This window comes from Babylonia areolata, chromosome 24 (genome assembly GCF_041734735.1).
Source record: "Babylonia areolata isolate BAREFJ2019XMU chromosome 24, ASM4173473v1, whole genome shotgun sequence".
NCBI classification, from domain to species: Eukaryota; Metazoa; Mollusca; class Gastropoda; order Neogastropoda; family Buccinidae; genus Babylonia; species Babylonia areolata.
The window spans coordinates 25,042,143-25,067,909 of NC_134899.1; the positions used below are offsets into that span (position 1 = coordinate 25,042,143).

The 25,767-nt window shown below is 39.4% G+C and overlaps 1 protein-coding gene across 1 annotated transcript in view; it reads left to right on the forward strand.

The window, feature by feature from the left end:
- Nucleotides 1-24,216, forward strand: part of LOC143298729 (tyrosine-protein kinase TXK-like) — a 40,067-nt gene extending 15,851 nt beyond the window's left edge. The window contains exons 7-18 of the mRNA XM_076611650.1: nucleotides 112-176; nucleotides 663-722; nucleotides 3,785-3,925; nucleotides 4,798-4,922; nucleotides 6,468-6,536; nucleotides 7,872-7,936; nucleotides 9,540-9,643; nucleotides 10,737-10,825; nucleotides 11,641-11,839; nucleotides 14,397-14,515; nucleotides 15,861-16,021; nucleotides 18,426-24,216. Coding sequence (XP_076467765.1) covers nucleotides 112-176; nucleotides 663-722; nucleotides 3,785-3,925; nucleotides 4,798-4,922; nucleotides 6,468-6,536; nucleotides 7,872-7,936; nucleotides 9,540-9,643; nucleotides 10,737-10,825; nucleotides 11,641-11,839; nucleotides 14,397-14,515; nucleotides 15,861-16,021; nucleotides 18,426-18,518 — 1,290 coding nt within the window. The 3' untranslated portion in view covers nucleotides 18,519-24,216. The remainder of the gene's footprint in view (nucleotides 1-111; nucleotides 177-662; nucleotides 723-3,784; nucleotides 3,926-4,797; nucleotides 4,923-6,467; nucleotides 6,537-7,871; nucleotides 7,937-9,539; nucleotides 9,644-10,736; nucleotides 10,826-11,640; nucleotides 11,840-14,396; nucleotides 14,516-15,860; nucleotides 16,022-18,425) is intronic.
- Nucleotides 24,217-25,767: the final 1,551 nt, after the last annotated feature.

Consider the following 25,767-nt stretch of genomic DNA (forward strand, 5'->3'; position numbering starts at 1 on the left):
TTTATGCATCCCAGCAAGGTTGAATTGAGGTGTAATGTGTGGTGAGTGTTGTTTTCTGTGACAGCAAATGAGGATTTGTAGTAAGAGCAGAATTGTGTGTGATGTTTTCAGGGTGAAGAGTTTGAGATTTTGGATTATAAAAAAGAAAATTGGTGGCTGGCCAAAAATAAAAATGGGTAAGTGTTTGTTGTTGTGGTATGAATGGATACATTGTCACATGATTCAAAAGATCTTATTAAGATGGAAACAGACACAAGCATGTGCACAGTCACACACACACACACACACACACACACACACACACACACACACACACACACACACACACACACACGGACAGCTTCCTATTATGCAGCTAAACATTTTAGTATGATTGTCAGAATCAAGGCACTTTTCTTCCTTTTGTGCATATCGATGATTTCAGAGAGAGAAAAAAACGAACTACTATTATCTTGTTTATCACTTTAGGCCTTCTGTACAGAACCCATCACAGTTCTTTTTTTATTTGAGAGAGTGGGGTTAGGGAAGGTGAGGCTGGAGGGGGCGGGGGGGGGGGGTGTTAACACACAGGAGGGGTGATAAAGCATGGTTCTGGACAGAATAAAGAATGTTCAGGTGGGAGGCTGGTTCACAATTGTCACATTGTGCTTCTCTGTTTGCAGGAAACAGGGATACATTCCTTCCAACTATGTGAAGAATAAGTCTGATCTAGAAATTTATGAGTGAGTATTTTTATTTAAATTTTTTTTTTTTTGATGATGTGCTATGTAACATTGTTCCATGAAATATAGCACAGTGTTTTTTAATGTGTGATTTTTTTAATAGATTTTTTTCTTTTCTTCTTTTTTACCTTTTTTACCTGTATTTCTCTGTCTCTGTCCCTCAAGAGGAGGTACCAATCCAGTCCTTTATGTCCGCCTTTCTTCACCCCCCTTCTAACCCCTCCCCCCATATCTCTGCCCCCACCCCTCCCAACCTACCTATCTTCCCCAGACACCTGAAGACTGAACTACCATAAAGTTCGGTCTATTGAGCGCACTGGTATATAAGCCGCACCCACTAAATTTTGTAAAAAATTGAACTTTATACATACATAAGCCGCACCGGTTTATAAGCCGCACTTATTTCTGGTAGCGGAACACATACTGATACTACAGAAAAGCTGTTGATAATGTAGGTTATGAAATAAACACAAGCATGAACAACACAAAGAAAAGCAAGCAAAAATAGTGCTAGTGCCGCAAAAAAATAATAAATAAACACAACGAAAATAAGATCCATAATTTAGGGATAGTCACATTTATTCAACGTCATCCTGCTCACTGAATGCACTAAAATCATCGTCTTCAGTGTCCGAGTTGAAACGAACCAGCACAGCTTCCTCCGCCATCTTGTCACTGACTTCAGCCTCGCTTTCACTTCATGAACATGAAGGTGGAGATCGCTGCTGGTTCGTCGCTTGCACTGTCGTCTGCTAGGTCGATTGCCTTCAATTTGAAGGCTGCATCATAGGCATGATGAGGGTGTATGCTTGAGCAGAGTAGAACTGAATGCTGATCTGAAGGCTTTAATGTGTGCGGATTTGATTTATAAAACGTGAACAGTTAGTACACTATCGTGAAGCTCATCCAAAAATTCATGGACAGAAATCATGATTTTGGTGAGTTGAAGGGCAGCTAAGAAAAGACGAGAACGTGACGCTCCCGGGATTGTTAAAATCCGCAAATAATCCGCATCATTGTATAAGCCGCAGAGGTTGAAGCTGGGGTAAAAAGTCGCGGCTTATAGACCGAACTTTACGGTACTTATGTGTTGTACCTGCCGATTTGGTGAAGTGATTAGCAGCATGCAAACACTGAGAAATGGGAAAATGTGTGTTTCGAACCCTGTCAAAAGCATATCATTGTGGGATGTTTTTGCCAGTGGCCAGATCCTCCCCTGGGTTGATTGGACTGTGGGCTCAAACAGGAAGACTCGGACCACATGGCAGAGTCATCCACTTTACAGATAGTCGCTAGGAGTGTTGGTCAGATTTCCTGACATACACTGCAGGTGTCTCTGTCTCTCGGACCAGACTGAGACACATCATGAAAGGAACTGTGGAGAAGGGCACAGTGGCAAAATCCAAAATCCTTTTTATAGAAAATACAGAAAAAAGGCATGAGAATAATGCCAGTGTGGAACATTAGCCAGCAACACCCCTTTCCTCTCCTTCCTCCACTCTCCAGAATGCCCCCCACACCCCCACACCCCACCCCTGTGTACACGTACACACACACACACCACACCACACAACTCACACAACACACACATACACAAACACACACTTCCTGACCCCCCACCCCCACCCCCACACCCCTAATCCCCCTAAAATGAAACTTGATAGGAAGAAAAAAGTACATACAGAAAAACAATAAAATAGAAGTGAAGCAGCTGTCAAATTTAGAAATCAAAAAGAAAGTTTATTCAGTTTTCAAGGAAAAAATAAAAATATGTTCTCGCTCATTCACTCCAGTTTGCCCTTTTACAATGCTGGTGAATAATTGTCATATTAAAAGAACTGTTTTAACCCACTCCCTTCTGCGCAGTTTGTAAACATGCATTCTTCTGTTAACTGGGCATTTGTATAGGTTAAAAAGATATAACAAGGACAAAACAGGCACTGAGTAGGCACAGCACAGTCCTTCAAAGCTCTGACATCTGTAATACTTTCTTTGCAGAAAGAAGTAAAGAAAAAAAAAGAAGAAAAAAAAGACATTTTCATGAAGTAAGATATGACATGTAGAAAATGTATAGAGATCAGGCGGTATAAAATGAATAGATTAAATCTACTATGTTAATGAAAAAGATTGTTTTCCACAAAAATTCCTTTGAGAATCCCATTATAGTGTGAATGATAAATGAACGGGAGCCTCTACAAACCAAAAGTAAACTTACATCAACTGAAGTGGGTGTGGTCTGTCACGCATTGTAACTTTTATTTGTGTGTCTTGCTCTGTGCATGGTAGAAATGTCAGAAAAGAAACTTCAGTCAAACAGACTCTTCCTTGATTTGAACTGCCAGTGATTTGTTTGCATGTTTACCAGAGTCACTCTCCATTCCCACTGCCTTTGTCACTTGTCACACATACTGCCCCTCTCCCTTCCCCCACAATTCGCATCAACTGATGACTGAAATAATACTCATATATCCCCTTCCAAGTCAGAACCATCCGTTTGAATCACATAGGCTGAAAACATGACTTCCCTTCTCTTTCAAGAATAACCTGTTTGTGTCTGAGATGCCATTGCCACAAGTGCAATCAGTCAGTCAATGTTGGTATAAAAATAGCTTGAAACATCAGTGATAAAGAAAGTTTGGCTGACACTAGTGGTCTGAAGCTAAGCTGTATTAATAAGGCAAGACAGGAGACTCATTCAGCATGGTCCATTCCCATCTATTTAAGGTGTGGACATTTTTTAAGGTCATAACCTTGAGGTGGTATATAGTAGGAAAGTGTTCTGCAGCCTGGCACTTGAATTGCGGTATGTAACAGGGAGTGAGTAAAAGCAAAACAGATTATTGAACCATACTCTCACCTTGTAAAACTACCACTTACACCAGGTTACCTTCCCAGTCACAAGGCTTAATTCTAATTTAATTAAACATACTTAACCGTGACCCCAAAAAAAATTCTAATTCAGTTCGTGCAGTGCAGGACACTGTGCACTTTATGGGGATAATAATTTGAAGTTGTTAAGTCCATGCTGAAAATTAGTTTGATTTGTTTAACATTTGTCACAGCTGGTACTACAAGGATTTGACACGGAAGCAGGCAGATGATTTGCTGAAGCAGAACAAAAGGGAAGGCTGTTTCCTGGTGCGCCCATCTGAGAAATTCCAGTCACGATACACCTTGTCTGTTTTCACGCTGAAAAAGAAGGGGTGTGTGTGTGTGTGTGTGTGAAGTCTGTGTATTAAGAACACTATCTATTAACGCTTAAGACATATACTTGTTTGAATATCTATAGAGATCACATGAGATTAGATTGGCATCACCTAAAACTTAGAATCAGAATGACCTTATTACCTCAGCTAGAGAAATTAAGCAAGATGAAGTCTGTAATATATACAGATTAGAAGCATAAGTATTTTATGATAATTTACAACACATAATAGTTAAGTATATGTAGTAAATTACAACTAAGAACAGTTATATATGATAAATTACAATACAGAACAGTCAGGTGTAATAGATTGATACACAGAACAGTTGAGAATGATAATTAAAAACATAAAACAGTTGTTTGTTTGATTTCTTTCATGTGTCCATTGACACCAGCTTAAAGTGTGTCCCATTGGCACCAGTTTAAAGTGTGTCCCATTGGCACCAGTTTAAAGTGTGTCCCATTGGCACTCGAACCAAAACTGAAAAACATTCTGTCTTGTTTAAGAAATCCAGGGATGCGCATGTGTATGATAACGGAAGCCCTGAGATGGAGGGTTACTGAAGCAGACTTTGCCAGAGATTTCTTTCGGTCTTAACTGTACAGTATATTCTGTTTTTCTGTTGTGTTACTGTCGCCATCTTTGACACATTGACCAATAGAAAAAACACATGCCTATTGGATACACAGTCTTAAGGTTTCAATGGATATTACCAGTCAGTGGTACATCTTTTTTAGACCTCCAGATTTGATTCATTTTTGGTACTTTTTTCTACTTTGTGAATGAGTGTCCTACATGCGTTGGGTGAAGGCTGTGTCTAGATGGTAAGCCAGGGACAGAAAAAATGCAGTGTGTTTTGCATTTTACAGCTCAGAGAATGATAATGTGTGGCGCTATCTCATCTTAACTGACACGGACGGCATGTTGAAGATTCATGAACGTAAATTTCCCAACATACCTGAGATGATCAACTATTATAAAAACAATGATGAAGGTAAGTGGTGTGAGTGTGAGTGCATACTTACATGAGTTGTATGCTTGCCTGCATGCATTTTATATAGTTGTTCTGCCTTTTTCCCCATAGTTTTTATTTTGTTGTTGTTGTTGTTTTTTGTTTAGTTTCAAAGTATTTAGGTAACTAAATGAAGAAAAAAGAGACAAAGAAGATCCATGCGCGCACACTCTCATGTGAGACGTGTGAAAGTCTGTGCATGATAGGTTGTACCTTGTTCTAGTTGTGTGTGTGTGTGTGTGTTTACTGACCTTAAAAACATGACATTTGGTTATTATGAATGTGCAGTATGTAGGATGAATAATGTGCAATATGCAGGATGAATGTAGAATGGAATGTGTCTAATGCTAACGTCCATATTCTAAATATATTTCTGTTAATAATTACGATGTAATAATTAATTGCAATGTTTTAAAAGCGAATATGTGAAATGCTTTTATTTGAGAACATATGTTTATTACTCCTGTTTAATCAAGTAATCCACGTGTGTGGGGTGGGTGGGTGTAGGTGCGTGCTGATTATCTGGTTGTGGTTTTCCGCAATTTATCTTTATTCTTATCGTATCTGTCTATTATAATCAGTGTGCAATATAGTAGGCTATGCTTATAATTATATTCACAATAATGTTTCTTAATTCTTTCTGTTTTTACATTAAGAATGCTAGTTTACATTAAGAATACTAGTTATTACCTGCAATGTGTGGATGTATGTATGAAACGTTGTATGTGATATTTTTTACATTTTTGTCTTTGTAATATTGGTAAAAGCTGTTGTTGACTTTTACAGTTATGGTCCCCATGTTGTTTACTTGTCTATGTTGTGATAATGCACCTGACCAAATTTCTCCAGTTGGAGATACTTAAGTTATTCTTATTCTTATTCTTATGTGCATATGGTTTTTGGAAAAGAAAAAATGGCTTTGTATTAAATAACAGTATTTGGTAATCCCTCATTATATGCACTCCAGCATGCACAAGTGTGCATGTTAGTGTTAAGGATAAGCAGTTCATCTGATGAATGTCTGTACTCCCTATGTAGGATGTTGTCCTCTAGAATGATGAGGGAATTTTGAGCACAAGTGGCATGGCATGAGAAGAGCTCTCTTTCTGACCTCTTTCATTGATGATGTCATTCCTTTGAATAAGGCTTTTTAAGTTGAATTTGATTGTTCGAAACAGATGCTTAATTTATTGTTTGATTTTTTAAATTTTAACTCATGGGACTGTTTGCCCGAGTATTGTTTCTAAATTAGTTTCATTAAAATAGTTTCCATATGCATTTGCTGCAAGCAAAAGGAACTAACTATACAGTATTCCTGGTTGTGTTCACATATATCAGTTTGGAGGAAAAAACCCAGCAAATTTCAGTATGTTTTCTGCATTTTTCCTCATCAATATGATACAGAAGCCTGGTTAGGCCGCAACCTTCTTAGGGTTGAATGGTTAATGGTTAACATTATATATTTAGCTTTTTAGTATTTCAGTTCTTATTTTCATTTGAATATAAACAGACACATGCCTGTTTCAGATTTGGTGACTTTGTTAACCTGTGCTCCTAGCAGAAACGTCAAACCCACAACAGCTGGATTTGGACACAGTAAGTGGCTAATTTCTCCCTGTGAAATGGGTTTTGGTACCATAAAGGATCTTGGTGGCACTAAATTTGCGTAGTGTCAGGCATTTTCCTTAATGCCTGGAATTCAGTAGACTCGGGAAAATTCTAAATACTGAGCAAAGATCACTTATGCAACCAAGTCCAGGTTTCCTCTTCAGCAGGAAAGGAAGATGAAGAGCATGATGAAAGATTTTCCTCTTCATTGGCGTTAAACTAAGTTAACCCAGCAGCTTTTTAAAATGATCTGGTATCCACATTTTCCTCATGGTTGGTTGTCTCGTTTTGATGCTGCAGTACCTCATAATTCTTTGTCTTTCATGAAGATAATTCAGTTTAGCTTTAGTGATGATGGGCTCAGTAGCCAGATGGTTAGAGCATTGGATTATCAATCTGAGGATCCTGAATTTGATCCCACTATTGGCACCTGTGGATTAGTAGTGGAGAATTTTCCGATCGCCCATGACAAAACATGCAGACAAATATGCACTTTCTGGATTTTTTATCCTGTAATTCATGTCAGCGTTAGGTGGGATGTGGAAATAGAAAGGTACCCAGCATGTAAACATATGAAAACAGAGTATGGCTGCCTACATAGTGAGTTAAAAATGTTCATACATGTAAAAAGCTCCACTCATAGATAGAATTGAACATGAGCATTGCAGCCTACAAACACAAAAGTATTATTTGTGTTTTGTATTTCTTTTTATCACAACAGAATTCTCTGTGTGAAATTCAGGCTGCTCTCCCCAGGGAGAGTGTGTCGCTATACTACAGCGCCACCCATTTTTTTGATATTTTTCCTGCATGCAGTTTTATTTGTTTTTCCTATCGAAGTGGATTTTTCTACAGAATTTTGCCAGGAACAACCCTTTTGTATTATTGTCTTTTTCCCTATGATTTTATGTTCTGTTGAGCAGTCTTTCCATTTGATGGGTGTTCTGTTAAGAGCGTAAGAGTAAAATGAGTATCCACATGTGTATGAATGTTGCAGTACTTAGTATGTTGTTGGCTGATACCATTAACTTAATTACCAGTGCTTAGAAATAGATGTCAGTAAGTGGTTTGTTCTGGTTTGAGGGTAAAATTTTTTTTTAAAGTAATTTTTGGAGCTTTTTTTTTTTTTTTTTTTTTTACTCGATGAAATTTGTTTTTGCAATCTTTTTTTTCTTCCTTTCATTTTTCCTTTTCAACATGACACTTCTTAGATGTCCAGTTCATATTTCTACCTAATAACCAGATATAACTATTTCAATATGAAGAGAATTGTATTTGTTTGTTTGTGTTGTTATTGTTGATGTGCAATGTTTGTTTTTACAGGTCTGTTTGAAATAGATCCAGAGGTTTTAGAAGTTGGTGAAGAGCTGGGTTCAGGTGCTTCTGGGGTGAGTGAAATGATATAGTGTCTGACAGACATAGTCAGTTACTGGCTTTTGTGTTCACTTCTTAGCATTATGTTCACCAATCTCTGTTCTTTCACAGTTACCACCCTTTGTCCCCAAACAATAATTTATTCGGTAAGAGATACTTGGAACAGTCATTGTTATAAGTAAATTTTATACTGACAAATTGTTTCTTGTAAAATAAAATGTTAGTTTGCTAGTTAAAGTACTCCACCACATACATTCAGCTGAGAGAGAGAGAAGAGTTTGTATTTGACAAGGATTTTTTGTTTTGGGGTTGTGTTTCCCACATTCACGAGTGGGCTTTTATGTGTATGACCGTTTTTACGCTGTATAGGCAACAATACTCTGTTTTTGGGGGTGTGCATGCTGGGTATGTTCTTGTTTCCATAACCCACCAAATGCTGACATGGATTATGGGATCTTTAACATGCCTATTTGATCTTGTGCATGCATATACACACGAAGGAGGTGCAGGGACTAACAGGTCTGCACATGTGTTGACCTGGGAGATCGGAAAAACCTCCACCTTTTACCCACCAGGCGCCTTGTCTTGGATTCAAACCCTGGACCCTCAGATTGAAAGTCTAGTGCTTTAACCGCTCAGCTGTTGCACTGGTCAGATACAGTTGACAACTTGGTGGGTTGGAGATGCATATAGGTTTGAGACTAGACTACACCACTGCTGTACTCAGCACTTCCATTCATAATATACCACAGTGTTAACATGGCCTGAGAAATTCACCAACACAATCAATGTTGGTTAGGAAATTTGTGCATTATCTGGAAAACCTTCATCCACAAAGAGGGTGATACTGTGCTGAGTGGTTCAGTTCAGCCTGTTAGAATTGATAACATTCCCTGTGGAGATGCCAAGGGCTCTCCCATTTAAAAATATTGTCCCTGTCATCTGGAAATTCTGAGCTGACTTCTTTTCTGTCACTGTCTTTGTTTCTGGCATTTTATATTTTCTTTTTGTCATCATTTCCTTTCTTAACTTACGCCTTGCTGGTCCATTCACCACTGGGTTTGGGTTTTTTTTGTCTTTTTTGTATGTAATTGGGCACCGTTATGTGGGTTTTTTTTTGTGCCTGGTAAGTGTGAGTTACCCACAGGCTTTTTTTAATATGCCTGTTTAGATATCATATATATGTATGTAGATATAGGTATACATATATGTATATGTATGTATTGTTTTTTGGTGTGTTTCTTGTGTATTATGAAAAATTGTTTTAGTGTTCAGGTTCTTTTTAATGATCCTCTAATGAGGAAAGGTCCTGAATGGAAAGGTCAGTGTCAGAGGCATGTCTTAGATTTATGTGCATGAATGTGACTTCTTCCTTTCCAGCCCAGATCTGGGCCTGTACTGTCACCTGGGCTATAAGCGACAGTGATAATAATGAGAGGCAACGTGGGCTGTTCGTTCGTGGGCTGCGACTCCTGCATTCACTCATATACATGAGTGGGTTTATATGTGTTTGACTGTTTTTACCCCTGCCATGTTGGCAGTCATACTCTGTTTTCGATTGTTCATAGCAGCGTTCATGGCCTGTACTCCTGTTTGTGTGTGTGTGTGTGTTTGCAGACAGTACACACAGGAACCTTCAGGGGGACATGCGTGGCTATCAAACAGATAAAGGGAAATGCGATGGAAGAGAAAGAGTTCCTTGAGGAAGCCAAGATCATGACGTAAGATTCTTTGAGATAGTGTGTTGATAATGTAGAAATCCAAGTTCTTGTTTTTGGGGGGTTTTTTTTCCTTAGAAACTAACTTGTCAGATACCTGAAATTAGACTTTTCACAAACATTTGGCATAATATGAAATGGTTTTCAAAATGTACTGAAGATTGTCCTTTCTTTCTTTTAGCAGTTTTTCTTTCTTTCTTGTCTTTTTTTCCCCTTCTTGGAATTTTTCTTTTTTTTTCTTCCGGTCTGTATTCTTCCCTTTTTTTCCTCTTTCTTACTGTTTTTTTTCCTTTATTTCTTTCTTGTGATGTTTTAAGAACCATTAGTATGAAGATCAGCGTCACTGATATAAGTACACAACTAACAAGAAGTTAAGGACCTGTTAAAGAAAGCACTGATATTACAGTCAGCACAAGAAACAGTCTATGTGAAAAATGCTGTGGTCATTGTTTCCAGAGCACCAGTCAGTTCACAGTGGTATGGCTTCAAAGACAGTGACCCTTTTGTGTCAAAGTCATGCACTTGGTTTTTAAAGATTCTGACCAGTCCGTTTTTTGGTCAAGGTACTGTTCACTGCCAGACATTTTCTGTCATCATGGTCATCACTTTGCTAGGCAGAAAAAAACATTGATAGAGCTTGTATTTCATGTCCTTTTTTTTTTTGTCAGACTGGCCATTGATTGCTGCAGCATGATGTGTGTTGAAATTCAGTCAGGGGACACAGGGCAAGGTATATTTATAGGGGGAGGGGGGGGATATTTATGGGGGGTGGGGATTTTTTTTTTTTTAATTTGTAGGTGCAAGAGTGAAGAAAGAGAAGTTTTTGCATCCAGCCTCTCTGAAAATTTTGCACCCAGTCTTTCTCAGAAAGTGGTACATTGGTTGTACATGGATGGAACAAATATTCCACAGAGGGTTGAGGTTAGAGGTCAGAGTTCAAGATCACAGGATGCCATGATAAAACAGATTTTGAAATTATGATATCCTTATCTGTGTGTGTGTGTATTTGTGCTTGCATATGTGTGTGTGATATAGAAAATTATATCCGTTATTTGTGAATTGATTTCTTTGTTGTTGTTTTGCTGCCCTTGTTCAGGCAATTCTGTCACAAAAACCTGGTGCAGCTGTATGGTGTGGTAACAAAGGAGCGTCCCATGCGCATTGTTACAGAGCTGATGAGAAATGGTGAGAGAGCTTGAACTCTGAAGCATGTGCATGCAGGTGTATGCTCTTACATTCCACAAATATGTGTGTGTGCACATAAACACACACACACATACACATGCACGCACACACACACACACACACACGCACACACCTGCAGTCTCACATATACACGTGCACATACACACACACACATGCACATGCACATACACTTGCAGTCTCACATATACACGCACGCATGCTCATGCACACACACACACACACATACATGCATACACATAAACACACTCCTTTGATAATGCTTCATTACTAGGCAAGTATTAGATACAGACACAGCTGTCAGCTTGCCCCAGTTAGTTATTTTCTATTTGGGTTATGGGCTTTTTCAGAGATTTTCAGTATTAAACATGTTGTCAGCTGACACTGTAGTATCCTATTCTCATCAGATGTATGTATTGTGAATCCAGCTGATCAGGAGTTCAGATGTGTTTGCCTTATTTCGGAGAGGATTGAGTTAGAATGTAATGTTTACCTGCATAGCCAAAGAAAAAAATGCATTAAGCATTTGCCTATTTACTCCTGTGTTCCAGTTAGGAATATGTGAAGTACCACCTTTTATGGTCTGTTCCTGATGGTTGAGAATTTTCCAAAGTCTAATTCTTAACACAAATCAAACTTCAATCAAAGATCACTTATGCAGCCTAGTTCAGGTGCCTTGAATCTCTACCTGTCTGTTTGACCTGAATGTCCAAATGACTTGAATCTCTACCTGTCTGTTTGACCTGTTTGTACAAATGGCTTGAATCTCTACCTGTCTGTTTGACCTGTTTGTCCAGGTGCCTTAAATCTCTACCTGCAGCGCCATGCGGAACTGTTAAAAGATCAGACACCACGCCTGATCGACTTCTGCCTTCAGGTGTGTCAGGGCATGTTGTACTTGGAGAACCGGAACTTCATCCACCGTGATCTGGCCGCCCGCAACTGTCTGCTGGGAAAGAACAATTTGGTCAAGGTGGCTGACTTTGGACTGTCCAGGTGAGCTCTCTGTGTGCGTCTTTTGCATGTGTGTAGGCAGGTTGGGCTTGTTAGCCTTGGGTGGCAGCCAGCGAAAGAGGAGGAAAACTCTGACTACAAACCCAGACAGTGAGCATGTTGGCCTTGTTGGGACATCATCTGGGAGAAGAAACTCCAGTGTTACATGGACAACCCAGGGATCTTATAGCCACTGTCCCAGCTTGCTGATGGATGAACCCCTGGTGTGAAGGATGGAGTTGGTGCTGCGCACAGTGCAGCGTACCTGAAAACTTCGGTGTGCAGATTCAAAGGGCGTACCCACATCTTTCACCAGGAGAAGGGGGAAGAACTGTGACACTGCAGCATCAAACCCAGAACTGACTTGGCCTTACAGCCCCTGAAGCCAGGCCAGTCTGTCCCGCATTAGACTTAACAGCCAGCAGCAAACATGCAGCAGACAGTGACAACCACCTGCCTGAACCTTCATTGATGAAGCCAGTGCATGGCCTGAATACAGACCAGAGGGATTTGTGTGCATGTGAATGATTATATGCATGTAGTAATTCATCGTGTTATTTCAGTCAAAAGTGAATTGTGGGTGATTTTGAGAGAGATGATTATTCAATATATATGTATTTCTCTTTGACAGAATTTTTAACAGGAGGGAAATTGAAAGAGAGAGTGGGGTTGGGGGGAGGGAGACAGGGAGAGGGACTAGAGAAGGGGGAGAGTGTGTGGCTTTTTTGTGCTTTTTTTTCTTTTGCATTTTTAACTTCTCTCAGCTTCTTCACTTTCAACTCATGTGTGTATTTACACACAATGTGAACATGAGTCTGTGTAATAACCTGGTGTTTTTGTTGTCTGTGTGTCCATGTGTGTGAATATGTGTGTGTCCATGGTAATCGTTAACAAATTCATTTTCTCTGGAATTGCTTTGTCTGTCAGTACCAAATTTGGATTAAATTCTAAGAAATGAATTTCTTTCAGTCATACCTTTTAGGTTATAATTCGTACCAGATCATCCAGTATTCCGGATTGTGAAAGTTTCATTTTGTTTAGTCTTCAGTGGTTTATTTTGTTTCTCATCCATATCCACAAGATGTGACAAGGTCATTTCTGTTTCATTGCTGGAATGTTTGGTTAAAAGATCACCTGACATTCTGCTACTCATCCACACTTAAAACAAAAGAAAAAAAATTCTTGACAGAATGCACAGATTGATACAAACTACACCATAACTTGTTTACTGCATAAAGATATTTTAAAGAGGGTACTGTTTTAACTAGAATGGACATAATGAAATTTGTAGTCAAAGGCACCATTGAAGGCAGCCATCTTGCCAGTAAGTTTATCACTATTGGAATTGTTCTGCATGCATTAGGCCATTGATCTAGATCTGTAGGCCTGTGTAGGAAAATATATGTCCAATCCGCCAACCATAATTTAAGCGAAAGAATTGTACTATGTTTATGATAGCACTGGTATACTTTCATGATATTTTCTGTTATGTAGTCTGTTGTATATTCCATTTTATACTCTCAGTTGTGTACTCTGTGTTGTTCACTCTGTGTCATACGCTTTGTGTTGCACATTCTGTGTTGAGTTCTTTTATGATGTGTACTCTGTGTTGTGCACACTATGTGTTGTAGTCTATGTTGTGTACTCACACACCCTGTGTTGTACACTGTATTGTAGTGTTGTGTTCTGTGTCATAGACCCTGTTTTTGTGTACTCTGTGTCATACACCCTGTGTTGTGTACTCTGTGTTGTACACCCTATGTTGTGCATTCTGTGTCGCACACATTGTGTTGTCTACACTGTGTCGTACACCCAGTGTTGTGTACTCTGTGTTGTACACACTGTGTTGTCTACTTTGTGCCGTACACCCAGTGTTGTGCACTCTGTGTATTGTAGTAATTGTTGTGCTATCTGTGTCGCATACCCTGTGTTGTGTACTCTGTGTCGCATACCCTGTGTTGTACAATGTATTGTAGTCTGTGTTGTGTACTGTGTTGTACACCCTATATTGCGTTATCTGTGTTGCACACCCTGTGTTGTGTAATCTGTGTTGTACACCCTGTGTTGTGTAATCTGTGTCGTACACATTGTGTTGTCTACTTTGTGTTGTACACCCAGTGTTGTACACTCTATGTATTGTAGTAACTTTTGCATTATCTGTGTTGTATACTCTGTGTCATGCACCCTGTTTTGTACACTCTGTGTATTGTAGTCTGTGTTGTATACTCTGTATTGTACACAGTGTGTCGTGTTATCTGTGTCATGCACCCTTTGTTATGCACTTTGTGTATATAGGTCTGTGTTGTGTTATATTGTGTTGTGAACTTTGTGTTGTGTACTCTGTGTCGTACACACTGTATTGTATACACTCTGTGTTGTGTACTCTGTTGTACACTCTGTGTTTTGCACTCTGTGTGTCGTACACTCTGTTTTGTGTACTCTGTGTCGTACACTCTGTATTGTATACTCTGTGTCGTACACTCTGTGTTGTGTACTCTGTCGTATACTCTGTGTTGTGCACTCCATGTCGTACACTGTGCGTTGTGTACTGTCATGTCAGGCATGCGTCAGCCGGGACGATTCAGGGCTCTATGTCCACCAAGTTTCCCGTTAGATGGACTCCACCCGAAGTGTTTGAGCTGCTTCGCTTCTCCATCAAGTCTGACGTCTGGTCCTTCGGTCTGTACCTTGTGTCAATATGCTCAGAAATATGAAGTGTGTGTGTGTGTGTATTGGTCTGTACATTGTGTCAACATGCTTTGAAAGAATGAAGTGTGTGTTGTGTGTTAGTCTGTACCTTGTGTCTGAATGCTTAGAAATAAGGAAGTGTTATGTGTGTGTGTGTGTTGGTCAGTACCTTGTGTCATGATGCTTAGAAATAAGGAAACGTGTGTGTGTGTCAGTGTGTGTGTGTGTCTGTGCCTTGCGTCAGCACACTTAGAAGCGTGTGCACATGCATGGGAGGGGTGGGGGATATACGTGCATGCATGCATGTGTGTGTGTGTGTGCATTTTCTTGAGTGGTTAGTGTCTTACTCACATAGCATTGTAAAGCATTTTGAGTTGCATGAAAATGCATTACAAATGTACTGTCATTGTTACTGTCAATATTATGATGGTGATAGACTTAATGAAATGAAAGGCAGACTTTTCTATGATGATAAAAGTGATAGTCAATTAATGAATCTGCATTGATTGTAAATTATATGCATATTTGATTATATAATTGAACTTTCTTATAGCTGTTATGAATTCTGTATCATATAACTAGACTTCCAAGCTGGAATGGTCACATGGCATTGAAGAAGTTATTAAATTTATATATGCATCAAACATCTTTATGAACATGACCATTTGTGTTCTTTCATGCATGCAATAACAGACTCACTCACACGCACACACATGCACGCACGCATGCACACACACACACACACACACAAACATGCACATGCTCAGACCGCATGCACTCGCACACTTACAGAGAGGGAGCTTTAGGGATATCAGTATCAACAGGTTTTGTAAGTTGAGAGAACTGCAGGGTTGCAGGACCACCCAGATGTTGGTTATGTTCACCTGGCTTATTTGTTTATTTATTACCAGTATTGTCTTTTTATTTTCTTTCTTCTTTTTTTTTCTTTTTTTTTTCCCCCAGATTGTGTTTTATTTCATTATCTATCTGCTTCCTTTTTTTTGCTATTCATTTATTTATTCATTTGTTTGTTTATTTATTGATTGATTAATTTAGTCACTGATTTTAATGATGTATCCTTTTACTTGTTCATGCACTTTATTCTTTTCTTTTTAATTACACATACTTAACCGTGACCCACTAGTGCAGACTCCGGCAGGGGTCTGACAATTTTTATTCCTCGAGGCCTGACTAAGCATGTCGGGTTATGCTGCTGGTCAGGCATCTGCTTAGCAGATGTGGTGTAGTGTGTATGGATTTGCCCCGAAAGCACTGATGCCTCCTTGAGTAACTGAACTAACTAGCGAACTCACCTGGCCTTGATTGGGTTGTTCAGGTATACTGATGTGGGAGATCTTCACCTGCGGCCAGATGCCATATGGGAAGAAACGCAATCAAGAGGTGGTGAACTACGTGATCCATCTGGACGGTCGGCTGGAGCAGCCGTCCAATGCACCAGACGATGTGTACACAATCATGAAGAAGTGTTGGCACAAGGTAGTATTCAGTTTGTATTTTGGTTTGTCATTATTTCTTTGGTTTATTTACTTATTTATTCATTATTAATCTGTCCTTTTTTTTCTGGCTTTGCTTGGTGTGTTTCTTTTTCCCCATGCTTACCTACAATCCTCGTGTTTAGCCCCCAGTCCACATCAACAGCCATAGTCCTCACTGTCACCTCCACACCTCATCAACAGCCATAGTCCTCATTGTCATCCACACCCCACATCAACAGCCATAGTCCTCATTGTCAACCCCACACCTCACCAACACCCATAGTCCTCATTGTCATCTCCACACCTCATCAACAGCCATAGTCTTCATTGTCACCTCCACACCTCATCAACAGCCATAGTCCTCATTGTCACCTCCACACCTCATCAACAGCCATAGTCCTCATTGTCACCTCCACACCTCATCAACAGCCATAGTCCTCATTGTCAACCCCACACCTCATCAACAGCCATAGTCCTCATTGTCACCTCCACACCTCATCAACAGCCATAGTCCTCATTGTCACCTCCACACCTCATCAACAGCCATAGTCCTCATTGTCACCTCCACACCTCATCAACAGCCATAGTCCTCATTGTCACCTCCACACCTCATCAACAGCCATAGTCCTCATGGTCAACCCCACACCACATCAACAGCCATAGTCCTCATTGTCACCTCCACACCTCATCAACAGCCATAGTCCTCATTGTCACCTCCACACCTCATCAACAGCCATAGTCCTCATTGTCACCTCCACACCTCATCAACAGCCATAGTCCTCATTGTCACCTCCACACCTCATCAACAGCCATAGTCTTCATTGTCACCTCCACACCTCATCAACAGCCATAGTCCTCATTGTCACCTCCACACCTCATCAACAGCCATAGTCCTCATTGTCATCCCCACACCTCACCAACACCCATAGTCCTCATTGTCATCCCCACACCTCACCAACACCCATAGTCCTCATTGTCATCTCCACACCTCATCAACAGCCATAGTCCTCATTGTCACCCCCACACCTCATCAACAGCCATAGTCCTCATTGTCACCTCCACACCTCATCAACAGCCATAGTCCTCATTGTCATCCCCACACCTCACCAACACCCATAGTCCTCATTGTCAACCCCACACCTCATCAACAGCCATAGTCCTCATTGTCATCCCCACACCTGATCAACAGCGATAGTCCTCATTGTCATCCCCACACCTCATCAACAGTCATAGTCCTCATTGTCATCCCCACACCTCATCAACAGTCATAGTCCTCATTGTCAACCCCACACCTCATCAACAGTCATAGTCCTCATTGTCATCCCCACACCTGATCAACAGCCATAGTCCTCATTGTCATCCCCACACCTCATCAACAGCCATAGTCATTGTCATCCCCACACCTCATCAACAGCCATAGTCATTGTCATCCCCACACCTCATCAACAGTCATAGTCCTCATTGTCATCCCCACACCTCATCAACAGTCATAGTCCTCATTGTCAACCCCACACCTCATCAACAGTCATAGTCCTCATTGTCATCCCCACACCTCATCAACAGCCATAGTCCTCATTGTCATCCCCACACCTCACCAACAGTCATAGCCATTGTCAACCTCACATCTCATCAACAGCCGTAGCCATTTTCAACCTCACACCTCATCTGCATGCATAGTCCTCAGTGTCAACCCCACACCTCATCAATAGCCACATTCCTCAGTGTCAGCACCTCATCAACACAGTCCTCATTGTCAACCCCACACCTCATCAACAGGGGCCTCTCTGCAGAACCCAGGCCCTTGACCCACACCACCTTTTATGTGGCGTGACCTTCGCCCTGAACAACCTGACTTTAAGGCATCTGCCAGTAGGTCCTTAGACTCAACCAGCTTGCACTTCTGCAGCCTCAAGATGTGTCTGCAGATAAAGAAATCACACAAATAAAGAAATTCAGTTTAAGTAGCATACAGTTTAACCAATGGAATAAGTTGCATTGCATTTGGGTTCATTAAACTGCATTTGAACCTTATTTTGTTGTTATTGTTGTTGGTTAGTGTTGCACTTCTTAAACTCTTGCTGCCATTTTGATTGGAGCAGAAGAAAATTACATGATTTCTGGCTCATGGTCTCGAAGTGGCTGCAGTGTTCCTTGAAATCTTAACTCTAAACAACAGAGCATTGTTTGGAAAGCAAAATTTTAATCAACATCGAAGATTGGCAAAATTGCCCTTTTTTTCTGTTCAAGTAAACAAACACTACAGTGAGAGTTATTTGTGCACACCGTGTAAATTTTCCTTAGTGTAGTTGTCGTTGGCTTGATAAGACAAATTCTGTTGATAAGATTTTACGTTTGAACATTGTCAAGTTGTTAAGAAGCATGGTGGTGACTTTGTTCTCTCTAAGGAACCTGAAACGAGGCCAAAGTTCCGAGAGCTGTATCAAGACCTCAAAGTTCTGCGTGACAACTCGGGTGACTTGAAGGACATCTACAGCTAGAGATCCTGCAAGCAGTTGTTGTGATGCTCTCTTGGCTGGCTCCGTTCCCCCTTCTGGTGTACTGTCAGACCAGCGCACCTGTCAACATCAGTTTTCAGGGAACCTTTGGCATAATGCGAACTGTGGCCATTATAATGGTGAAGTGGGCAGCTTATTCTGACAGAAGCAAGCTGTTTTCTTACAACAGTTTAAAATCAGCTGTGATGTAATTGCATAAAATGTGCATTTTTATTAAAACTATTCTTTTTTTGTTGTTGGTGGTGGTGGTGGTTTTGTTGTAATATTTCTTTATAAAGCTACTTGAAATTTAGAAACAAAATATATTTTTGTTTCTGAAAGAACATGACAGTTGTGGCCAAATGTGATGTAAAAGGTCGCTGTCATATGTTATCACATATTGATTCAGCATTATATTTTTTATTCATCCATCCCATAAAAAAAGTTTTGTTTATTAGCAAAGGCTGTTTCCAGAGAATATTTGAAGCATTGCAGATGCTTCAGCAAAGCTGGGTATAAAAAGAAATCTTAACCAAGACTAGGAGCATCGGTGTGTTTTTTTATTTTGTTTTTTGTTGTTACTTTTTTGGGGGGGAGGAGTTTGCTCCAAGCTTTGTTAAGATTTTGTTTTATAACGCGGGGCATGAAGACAATATGTATGTTTGTTTTTGTGACTAAGCGCGCTATGCTTGCTCCAAAACTGCTCACATACGAGCTACATCAGACGACAGTTTTCGCAACTAACCCACGCGCAGAATGTGTGACGTCACTCCGCTTACATCATTTTCTCCTCTTCGCCAGACAACCTACTCACGGCCCGACCAGTGTCGCATCGCGGTACGTCTTTGGCTGAGCGAAAACTTGTGTTTCTGTTCCACCGTAATTAATTAATAACTCTTTTGTCAGATCAGTAAACTACAAGTATTTTATACGGGCAGAATCGTCGGAATTCCATCTTTAAGTCTATTCCATTTGTGTGTGCCTACGTTAAACTGATTTAACGCAGTTTGTAATTTTCAGCAATGAGCTAGTTAAAACTGACACTGTTCAGGTGACTTAAATTAAGATTATAAATTCATCTTAAATAATCAACACTTCATTTTATACTCATTATAAAGTAGGTGTTGAGCTCTTTTGCAGCTTATCCGACGTTCAGGAATCATTTAGAAATCTGTCACTGAACACCTTGTCACAAACACAGTTGTTGTCAGATTTGGCCTGATTAGAGACGATCTGCTCGCAGCACACGTGACTGTCTTTGCAGTCCGCTTAACTTGCATAAATTGGCACAGTGAGTGATGAGTGGTCATTTCATACCTGGTTAGTCATCTGACCAGAGCTGCTCTCTCTCTCTCTCTCTCTGTCTCTCTTGCTGAACGCGGGCAGTGTGAGTGTGTGTCGTGTGTGTTCTCACGACGGCTGACATCATGTCGTCATATGCTTGGAGCAGTGTTCCATTTGATTCTTCTTAACGTCACAGTCATTGACGTCTCAGGACACAGATAGTTTGTTCCAGAACATTCTAGTGAGTGCATATGACGCGATCTTTCTCATTTGCTGTCACTGATGAAGGTTAGTGTTTCACTGATTCTCAGTACTCTAAGATGTGTGTAGTATTCTGCTGCTGTGATTACAAGATAGTGTTGGATTAATATCAGCTACTGGTTAAAACCACCTGGTATGTATCGGTCTGTTAATTGTGATTTAGTTATCATGCTCTCTCCTATACGGCTTACACCAGTATAGTGCAACATGATAAACTGATTCATTTGAGTCACTTTGACACAGTATAAGCTTTACCTAATCTATACTGTCAGTGTACTTTCACTAAATCAGCATAGCTTCAATCACTTTAACTGCACTATTTAAATGTATTAGAAATGTCATTTGATGTCAGTGTTTGGTCTTCACACATATGCAATACCAAGTGGTAATCTTTCCATGTAATATGTATACATGTGCTTTACTGTTCACTTGTGCAGACATGTTGTGCTAATGACATTTGCTTGTGTCATTCCAGACGCTGTCTTCTCTTCTTACATTCTCTTTTTATGTCTCTTCTTAGTCTTCTCTTTTTATATCTTCTGTTCTTCTCCTTTAGTTTTTATCTTCTTTTCTAATGTTCTTATAACTATTGTAAATAAAACAATGGAAAAACCCATTTGTGACTGGCCTATATATGTTCCTGGCCTGTGCGCAGGAATTTTTGTGTATCCTTTTATTCAGTAAATCATCATTTAGTTAGTTCTTTTGTACCGTCCGTACCCTTAAAATCAGTCGGTACACAGCTACATTTTGTTTGTGTGTCACAAGTCCAAGACCAAAATGACTATGTTTTGAATAAAATGTTTAATGGTAGAACGCATCTTCTGCTGCTGTTGCTGTATGCACAGGTCAGTTTCCTCCCAGCTGTTTGGCCATTTCACCTTGGTTGGGTTTTTTTCTTTTAGTATTATTATTGTTTTTGTTTTTTTATTGTTTGTGTGAGTGAGCTGGAGTGAGTATTTGATTTGATGTCACAAACAGTATCAAATCCACCACAAGTTCAACCATGTTGACTGGAAAGACCACCACCCCATAGCTTTTAATTAAGTTAAAAAAAAAAAATTGTGCTGCATATGTGACTGACCCTGGTGCGTGCACAAACCATTTGCATGGAAACATGACGAGTGGTTAGTAGGACAGTGAGGGAACTAATGAAGTGGATAACTTCAAATGTCATGAAAGAATTGAGTGTCATGATAAGGAAAGTGCTCTGTACATCGGTTTCTTTGTTCTGTTTCATATTTCTGTGCAGCTACTTTATCCAGATTCATATATTCGCCTCACAACCATTTCTTGACAACAAACTAAATGATGATGATGTTATGTCTATGTTGGACCTGCCCAGACAGTTGCTCAGTTATTTAAGTTTGTTTTCTGTTCTTAATCATGAATAGTAATGATATGCTTATTGAAGAGCAAGTTGTTCTGGCACACCAAGTATATTTGTAGACATGCTTACATACTTATTTGTTCTTTTGAGAAATCTGATTGATCATTTTGGCATTCTCTCAGATTGCTTTAGTATTTTACCAGTATATGCACACATGCTTGCTGCTTACCCAGAGAAGATCTGTGTATAGCTGCAGTGTTATTCAAAGTGGAATATTCAAGGAATTTAACTCTTTGCCTTTTGACAAGACATCATGTGATGTCAAGTGAGCAGTGTTTGGATCATTGTTCTTTTGCGTGATATGATGTCTGCTGTATTTCTGCTGTATATTTTTGAATCATGCATGCCTGGAACAAAATTCGCAATGAATATCACTCATCGGAGCCATGTGTATGTTCTTTCTTTTATGACAAGGAAACTACCCTGCATCATTGGTAAGTCACAATTCAGTCAATAAAGACTGATTTGCACAGTTCTAGAAATATTCTTGCTCTTCATAGGAACAAAATACCAGATACAAGAATACTTTATTGTTTTTAAATGAGAAATTATTTTCTAAAAGAGAAATCTTGACACATTTACTGACAAAGGTGACATATTGTTTGATAAGAACAGTGCTATCAACATCCTGCAAATACTGAATTATAGCAATAATTAAAGAATTGAAAGAGAATCAATACAATAATACTGCAGTGTAAGTCGCACTACTGGAACACTCCAGTCTGACAATGAAACAAAGAACTGGCAATTCATTGTGGTGATGCTCATTGATGAAGCACAGTCTAGTGCTAAAAAAGAAAGAAAAATTAAGACAAACTTGTCACTGTACAAGCAGTGAAAATGGTTGCTGATAAAGATGCAGTTGTGTTGTGAATGACAGGCAACGATTTATTGTCAGATATATCTGATGTTGACCGTACAGGTGGTTCTGAGATAGAACCATTGGCGCAGGAGGCTGTGCAATATCAATCTTATGACAGTAAGGATACACGTGGGTCTGTTGATCATGTTGATAATGACATTACAGAACAATTATCAGGTGAAAGGAAGAGAGAAAACAGTGACAGCGAAACACATTTTCCCGGTGTAAACACTGTCAGATCCAGGTCTGTGCCTTGAATCCAGTTGTTAATGCTACCACTGCCTGAAGGATCACTGACAACTTGGAGTACTTCTGATATATGCATGTGTGTGCTTTCATCAGCAGCTTCAAAGACAAGTTAATGAATTTTCTTTTGCTCTTTATTAACTTGCACTAACAAAGTACTAATTTTGTGCATGTGTATACTGATTTGCAATTCTCCCACATAGTTGTGAGCTGGGTTTTTTTTTCTGTTTTCACTGTGTTACTGCAATGTCAGTGTTTTGTTTTGTTTATTGTTGACTAACATTTCCAATATGAAAACATTTATTTCAGCATCATGATTTGTCAACAATATTCACAATAATCAATGCACTGTCTTTTGTATATGAAAAAAATATTTAAAAAAATGTTTGCTATTAATTTTGTGGATTTAATCTTGATCTTTTGAGTGCTGACTGGTAAAAGTTGGTGTTAAGTGTGTGATGTACATGTAAGTGATGTATATATTAACATAGTGTGCAGATATTGAGTAACTGAATGAAACTGACAGACATTCAAAAGAAGACAAAAGTATTTGTGTGCTTTCATTATTTTCAGTCTATATATAAATCCTATGCTCAAAGAAGTCAAATACTCTATTATTTTATAACAAATGGCTTCCAAGATGGTTTGTTTGTTTGTTTTTTTTGTTTTGTTTTTTTTGTTTACATCATTTTGTCATCACAACTTGAGTGTAAAGATTGATCACACACATTTGAAGTATCTTATATGAATTCTCCATTCAGTTTACTTCACATTTCTTAGGTTTTACAAATCTACAGTGAGTAATTTCAGGACTAGATTTTTTTTTTATTGAATTATTACCTGTAACTGAAAAATGCATTACTGTGCCCTACTTTTAGTTGGCAAGCAAAGGGTTAGATCTATATTTTTGCTAAGATTAGTGATGTTTTGTCATTGTTTGGCTTGTTCACTGGAGAACTCTTAAAACTGAACACTGTCAATCCTGTTATATCCCAGCGACTGTTTGTTTTTCAGCATTGTTTTCATGTCTGAACTTTACTGGCAAAGAGGAATGAACATGTCTCTGTGTACATACTGATTGGTTGTTACAAAACCCCTTTTGTAAAACTAGCTCATTGTTTCTCCTCCATGGCCCCCATTTGCAAATCTTCCGTACTCTACAAAAGCAAAATGACATCAGTAAAGCCTTTCACTTCCAAACACAGATATAATTTTATCTGCGCTTTAGGCATAGCTGCATTATCAACAGTCCAGCCGGTCACATGAGTGCATTTACTACCTTTGCAAATGGGGATTGCCATGATCTGTGTTCAAAACAACATCTTTGCAGGTTTTTACTTGATTTTGATGCATTTTTGGCATTTTGTAAAGTGAACAGTTGTTGAGTATGTCAACATGTCTGCCCCTGTGTACAATACAGGGGAGTTGGCTAGAATTTTGTTTGATTTTCCACACAACATCAACAATAGCTATTACAATAATGCACAAGAAAACTTAAATAGTATTGTTGTTGATCAACTAAAATGATTCTGGTTATCTTGGTGATGATTACAAAGTACATTGTCAGGTAGTTGGTATAGAGAAAACCCAATTGTTTAGCTTGAAACCTTCATTTTTGGGTTTTCATTTACTATGCAACCCTCCAGATGAAAGCTTCCAGATGAAAGCTTCAAGCTGACATATTATTTACAGTGAGTTTTTATGTTGTAATATTGTGTGATTCTGGGTGTGTGTGTGGGGCGGGAGGGGGGGGTGTATGTGAGTGTTTATGATAATGGAGGAAACAGCATTATTGCACATGGTTGTTGTGTCTATTACATTTTCTATTTTAGTACCATTTCCACCCATGAAATACACACACACAAAAACAAAAATTGTGTGTGTGTGGGTGGTTTCGTTTTTTTTCTTAATCGGTGTTATCTTTCCCTGGTTGGGAGTTATTTCATCCTGTCAGTATTGATCTTATGAGTTTGGAGGTTTTGTTCCGAGAGGGTTTTACTACTCTGGTCTCAGAATTTGTTTTCATCGGCCAGTATTGTCTTCACCTTGTTGTTAACTTCTGGGATGGGAGCTGCTGGACCTGTCTGTTTTCGAACTGTCCTGCTGTGATGAAGATGTGTGTGAGAACTGGACACGGTCAAGGCAGCACCCAGCACAACAGCCTTCACTCGCCTGGAAGATAAAAGAGGAATATTTTCAAAGTATGGTTGTGTATATGGCAAAGTGATGAAAAACCAGCCACATGTTGAGCCCTCTGTCCTTGAGGAATACATTCCTTGATCTCCTGTTACACATGTATGTGATGTCGTCCTGAGAAATACATACACTGATCCTGCTTTTGCTGGTGACAACGCTTGTGACATTCCTTGTTTTGATGTTTGGGGCCTTACCTTTTATACTGTTTCCATCGATTTTTCTACAGAATTTTGCCAAGAACAACCCTTTATACTGTTTCCATCGATTTTTCTACAGAATTTTGCCAAGAACAACCCTTTTGTTGCCATAGGTTCTTTTATGTGCAGAAAGTGCACACTGCACACGGGACCTCGGTTTATCATCTCATCCGAATGACTAGCATCCAGACCATCACTCAAGGTCTAGTGGAGGGGGAGAAAATATAGGCGGCTGAGCCTTGATTCAAACCAGCACGCTCAGATTCTCTTGCTTCCTAGGCAGATGCGTTACATCTAGGCCATCACTATATGTGTGTGTGTGTGTGTGTATATATATATATATATATATATATATATATATATGTGTGTGTGTGTGTGTGTGTGTGTGTGTTACAATTTGTGACTTTCTTAGACTTTGTTATGGGGCATATCAACATTCATAATTATGTTTTTAATGTTTGATGCCTTAACTGTTACACTTTTTCCACGCAGATGTTACATTTTGTTTTTACTGCTTCTGGACTTTTTTTTATTGGTCATGTTAACATTCCATTGTTTCTAATGTTTAGTACCTGTGTTTGGCATGCCAATTAATTGATTAAAAAATGTTAAAGAAATATGTTCCTCCAGACCTTACAGACACCAGAGTATGTTTGCTCTCATTTCCTTGCGCATGGAGTGTCTTTGCTGTGACTGGCACCCCCCACCCCCTCCACCTCCCCCCAGTTTTGATAGTAGCCAGACTTTAAAGAATTCATTGGTTGTTCCAGTTCTTTGATTGAATTTTTGCCAAGACCTGGGTTTGTAATTTCTAGG